Source organism: Poecilia formosa, unplaced genomic scaffold (genome assembly GCF_000485575.1).
Source record: "Poecilia formosa unplaced genomic scaffold, Poecilia_formosa-5.1.2 Scaffold411, whole genome shotgun sequence".
NCBI lineage: Eukaryota > Metazoa > Chordata > Actinopteri > Cyprinodontiformes > Poeciliidae > Poecilia > Poecilia formosa.
In genome coordinates this window covers 224,694-230,528 of record NW_006800350.1, presented here as the reverse complement: position 1 = coordinate 230,528, position 5,835 = coordinate 224,694, and the positions used below count along the sequence as shown (strand labels likewise).

Here is a 5,835-nt window from a genome sequence, read left to right as displayed (position 1 = left end):
ACTCTTGGAGTAGAACATTCCTCCTAGGAAAGTAAACATAGACTGTGTTCCCATTCAGGAGGATAACAGGAGGCAAATCGGTCAGATGACTTATAAATACATTTTCAGTCTCAAGTTACATTTTATTGATTAGAAACATGTCCCCTTGCAGTGCAACAATGTAAATATTGTTCATAGACATTTAAAAGGCAACACTGAATTCATTCCAGCTTCTCCAAGTCCATTAAAGCATCTGTTGCATCACACTGGTGAAGTTTATTTCACTTTTAATTTACTTGCCAGAAGAAATGGAGGGAGTGTTTGGTAAAATTAATCATGGGGGAGAAAAAAGAAATCTCAATTATTACAAAAATCTGGATGTAAATAATTGAGGTAAGATAATTGGCGGTTCTATCGGCGAGGAAGGTTTAAAGTGTTCGGTTTAATCTATCTCTAATGCATTCAGTGGGAGGGGTGATGTCTGTTCTAACATATGTTTGTACAGCAATGACAGGCCTTGAGGGAACTCTTACCACATGCCAGCAATCGTTTTTGTGTGGCTCCATATGCAGCTACCAGCTGGAGGCCGAACCTTACTGGATGACTGTTCTGACCCTTCCTAAGGAGGCAGTTTAATCAGGCAGAGGTGCTGCTTCTATCAGCTACCAGTGATACTGTTGGAACCAAATAATTGCGCAGTTAAGTTATAAAAAAAATTATATTAATTTTATTTGATGTTAAATCTAACTAAAGCTTTCCTTTTTTCCTCAGTTAACTGAATTATTTTGACCTAAGTATGAGAATAATAATAACACTTTTTAGAAATGTTTGTATATAATCAAATTAGCCACGACTTGGGTCAAATATTTTAGGTAAAACATGAATATTGTGTTTCCATTGTACATACTATACCCCAATATTATGATTGATGTAGGATGCTAACAGGCACACTCTCTAAAGTGTAGGAGGATTTATCCAGCTAGAGAAAAGTGATACTTCTTCATTCATGGTCACCAATCAAATTAGATTTTTCTTGACTCTGGTAAAATTTTAAATGGCTACCATTTAAATCCTGTGAAGAAGCAAATGTAGAAACAGAAAAATAATAAGCCTGTAAATGATTTTTAGAAGTAGGAATGTTCAGGGTCTTCAACACAAAGCAAACAAACTCTTATGAAATAGTGAAGAGTCTTATAAAGAGGCTCCAGTGGGCTGCATGATTGTAGCCACCGACTGGAAATCTGCTCTAGTGTTTGCAGATATAAATTGACTTTCATTCCTTCAGTGTAAAAAATCAGTAGACCATCTAAAATTTGTAATTACTCAGTTTCAGAAGTCTTTGCTCAGCTTTGTTTCCCAAAAGGCCTCAATTACTTGGACACACTTTTCTTCAGTTGCTTGTTAGGACCCTCAATAAACTGACACCAACATCCTAATGGGCTGCAGAGTTCAGCAGTGATGACTCTGCAGGAGATTTAGCACAGATTCCTGGGCAAAATTCCTCTGACTGAGTGAAGGGCACAGTAGTGTTCTGGTCCAGTTTATTATCCTAGAAAATACTCTGCTTCTGGCTCAGTGTGTTCTGAAAAATGGATCAAGTGTTTGCCAAAACAGAATCCATCTGAAACATGGGAAGCTTTCAGGGATGCTTGAGCCGAGCAGCTTTGTTCTTGGTTCCAATGAGGAAGCTGTGACTGCCAAAGGTAGTGAGGGAGGCATTAAAGGCAGAAAACTGTTATTTATTTTGATTGCCTTTGTTTTTTTTTGAACGGTAAAACAAATAGAAAAGGAAAACAGGCAAGTTAACATTTTTGGGAAATGATTTATGCTCCACTAACTTTTTAGGATTTTCAAATATTATAATTCATAAATTTAGATTTTGTGGTGAATTTTATGCAACTAATGGATTTTATGATTGCAAGGGAGAAGAACAAAAGTTCCAGTAAAAGTTCCAACCATGACCCAATCAATCAATGTGTGTTATTGGCAAGAAAGGATTAGTATGGCCCTCTATCCAAATGTAGTCAGGGTGTGTTTTTTTGTTTTTTGGCTTTAATCTTACCAACCAGCTCGTCACACAGATTGTCATCACTGCATGATTTCAACCACACCTGCTGTGCAGGCCCTTTCAGAAAACACAGTGAGGGAACATAAGTATTTGACACACTGTGGATTTTTATTTCATTTTATTTTTTACATTTTCTTACAAACAATGGAGGTCTAGAATTGTCATTGTTGGTACACATCAACCCTGAGAGACATCACCTAAAAAATTCACAGAAATACATTGTCCTATCAAAATAAAAATAATAATAAAAAACGTATAATTATTAATTTGCATTTTAATGCATAAAGTAAACATTTGATACAATAGGAAAGTAGAACTTTTCTATTGTATATTTACCTATTCACAGGTGAATATACTCACAGGTAGGTAACGGATGTAGATCTGCATGAATAGGTGATTCCTGACTAAGATGTTCACATAAAAGAGGTCAATGTCCAATCTGAGCAGAATCGACATCGACAGACAGCAATGCACCTAAAAATATCTGACTCTCTTTCAAAAACAGATTTCGGTAAAATAACAATAAAATCATTCTGATTCTAATAAAGTACTTAAAAATATTTTATTTAAAAGCAGAGTCTGAATTTTTCAACAAAAGATTATTACCTGATTGATCAGAGAGGTGAAAACATGAGCAAAACTGCTGCCAATGGGATCTATGAGTCCTTCCTTTAAGCAGTGGATTTCTGGTTTTGACCCTTGTGTGAAGATTTCTCTTCAGTCACTCATGATGTTTTTTGTCATGACTTTTATTTTTATTTAATTTTATTTATGTCTTTTTATTTGGACCAAGATTATCTAAAGGACAATGAACAGGCCACTTGTCCTTTGGGTTTCCCATCTTTTGCCAAATGACTGCTGGCATCTACCTCAAACAGAGCAAAGCACAGGAGACTGCAGTATTACTGCTTAGTGATGAAATATGTCTATAACATTTAAATTAATTTGCAAATAAATACCTTTTGCTTTATGCGTCACTAGAGCAGTGAAAGGTCAATCTTAGGATTAAAAATCCATGATAAAACAACAAAGTATTGCTAACATATAAGAAGAAAACCTCATGATAAGAACAAAAGAACTAAAAAAGTCCTATGATTTTGGTAATGAAATGTGCTCAAAATAAACCAGCAGGGCCCACATATGAGTTGGGACCAGTAAGAGGGAATGACAAGATTCCATTCCTCAGTCTTACCCAGTGGCTGCTTTAGATCAGTTCCAACCACCTTCAATCATTTGATTCATGCACAGAAATGGATACAAGGAAAGGACATATCACAGAAGTATGTAAAGGCAAATCACCAAATATGACAACCAACTCATAAAATCTTTTTTGTTATGTATGCATGGTCAACAACACCTCTCACTGAACACAATCTAAGAAGAAAATGTTTCAAGTGTTGTCTAACTTTCTCTTCCTTCAGAACTAGCACAAAATTCAGAACCTGCCAACCATAAGGCATCATTAAATATGAAGGTGGTGACAGAGCATTCATTTAATCCTGGAGTCACTTGGAAATGCATTACTTTTGAAGAGATGTGGTAATAACTCAGCTGGACGTGACATCCATCAGTCCTCAGTGAAACAACAGATTCGTACTTGCTTTGGTTTGGTTTAGATTCTAAACACTGATTCTTAACAAAAGTATTCACACCCAACCAGGAAAAGATCTAAGACATTGAGAATACCTGTCATTGAGTATCGGTAGTCGATATCACTGATATAAACGTCTCCATCGTAGCTCTGGCTGTATTTTTAGGGTGGTTGTCCTGTTGGAAGGTGAACCTTCCCCCAAGTCTCAAGTACTCAGCAAACAGCTTTTCTTCCTGGATCGTCCTGGATTTAACTCCATCCACCTTCCTGTAAACTCTTACCAGCCTCTTAGTCCCTGCTGATATAAGCATTCCCACAGCATGAGGCTGATGCAACCATGTTTCACAGTGCGGTTGGTTTGTTCAGGATGATGTAAGAAACCTTTAAAAATCCAATCCCTACACAATGACCCATTACCTTGTGTTTGTCTTTCACTTAAATTATCATCAAAACACAATGAATTTTGTTGTGAGTACATGAAAAACTGCAACAGAGCAACTGTCTGTTGCGATCTGATTGATAGGAAAATACTTTACTGAAAGGTTTCTGAATTAAAACCTTTACTAAGAATACTGTTTTTGTTTTTCTCTCTTTCAGGGATCCAAATCAGCCAGTTCCACAAGACACAAAATTCATCCACACAAAGCCTAACCGGTTTGAAGAAGTAGCCTGGACTAAGTACAACCCCAAAGACCAGCTCTACCTTCACATTGGCCTAAAGCCAAGAGTTCGGGATCACTACCGGGCTACAAAGGTCGCGTTCTGGCTGGAACTTGTTCCACATCTGCACAATATAAATGAGTTTTTCCAGTATGTGTCCACCACCACCAAGATACCGCCGCAGGACACCACCCCGTACCCTTACACCAAACGCTTTCCAGGGAAAAACAACTGGCCGTCCACCACACGCCACCCAGGAGTCCCTTCTGCCAACACCAAGCAAACCACAGACCAGCGCAAGAGTGGAGACCTGACTGAGGAATCAACCGTCATGATTGAGACCAAGAGAGACTACTCCACTGAGCTCAGTGTCACCATCGCCGTAGGGGCGTCGCTGCTTTTTCTGAACATCCTCGCCTTCGCGGCACTCTACTACAAGAAAGACAAGCGGCGACACGAGTCTAACCGCCGAGTTCCAACCCCGCAGCGTAACTCCGCCCCGGCGAACACTTCTACTACAGCCAACGATGTGGCGCACATGCAGAGCGAGGAGCTGATGTCTTTACAGATGAAGCAGCAGCAGCTTGAGCACGAACATCACCACGAGTGTGAGTCCCTGCAGAGCCACGACACGCTGCGGCTCACCTGTCCCCCTGACTACACCCTCACGCTACGCCGGTCGCCTGACGACATCCCACTGATGACACCCAGCACTATCACAATGATCCCAAACTCGCTGGCTGGCATGCAGCCTCTGCACAACTTCAACACGTTTGGCGGGAGCCAGAACAGTACCAATTTGCCCCACGGCCACTCGACAACGCGGGTATAGCTGAACTGGGCCGGGACCAATCCAGATTCCAACACAAAGCAAATATGTGAAATTGACTGAAAAGCACAGACTCCGAGTCTAAGCAGATGATATTTTGTTATCACGCCTTCTTGAAAAGTATTAAAAGAGTGCATTGCTCATAAACTTCTCCAGAAATTCAGAATGAATGTTACATTAGTAACTCTTTTTGAAGCAAAGCTTCATAGAAGGTTTTACTTAAAAGAAAGCAACCAGAACTGACTGTTAATATCCTTAAAAGGGGGCAAAAAAGCCTTTATGGAGGTTTTGAGCCAGAAATACACAAGACAACAAGAAAGCAACAAAGAAACTTCATCTTTTCAGAATCTTTCCTGCATCGGACACCTGACCTGGGCACACAATTCTACACCCCAGTCTGATATGTATTTATAAAAACTTTGCAAAAATAAAAAATAAATTAAAAAAAGAAGAAGAAAACTAAAAGGGAATATAATTATGCGTGCAAATAAAAGACGTTTTTAAAAAGATTTTAAAAAATACAAAGAGCTATTTCTATATTTGATTTGTTTTAAATTTTTTTTTTTTTTTTTTTTTTGCTGGGATGGTTAATTTTTTTTTTGTTTGTTTTGTTTTGGCTTGTGCTTTCAGTTTTGTGTGTGTAAATATATCCCAAAAAATAATCTTTTTTTTCTGGCTACAGCTTGTGTTTCATTAGTTTTGTCAGAA

The 5,835-nt window shown here is 38.5% G+C and overlaps 1 protein-coding gene across 1 annotated transcript in view; it reads left to right on the top strand.

Moving 5' to 3' along the window:
* Positions 1-5,568, top strand: part of nlgn4xa (neuroligin 4 X-linked a) — a 92,229-nt gene extending 86,661 nt beyond the window's left edge. Inside the window, exon 6 of the mRNA XM_007576597.2 lies at positions 4,236-5,568. Within this exon, the coding sequence (XP_007576659.1) occupies positions 4,236-5,130 (895 nt within the window). The 3' untranslated portion in view covers positions 5,131-5,568. The remainder of the gene's footprint in view (positions 1-4,235) is intronic.
* Positions 5,569-5,835: the final 267 nt, after the last annotated feature.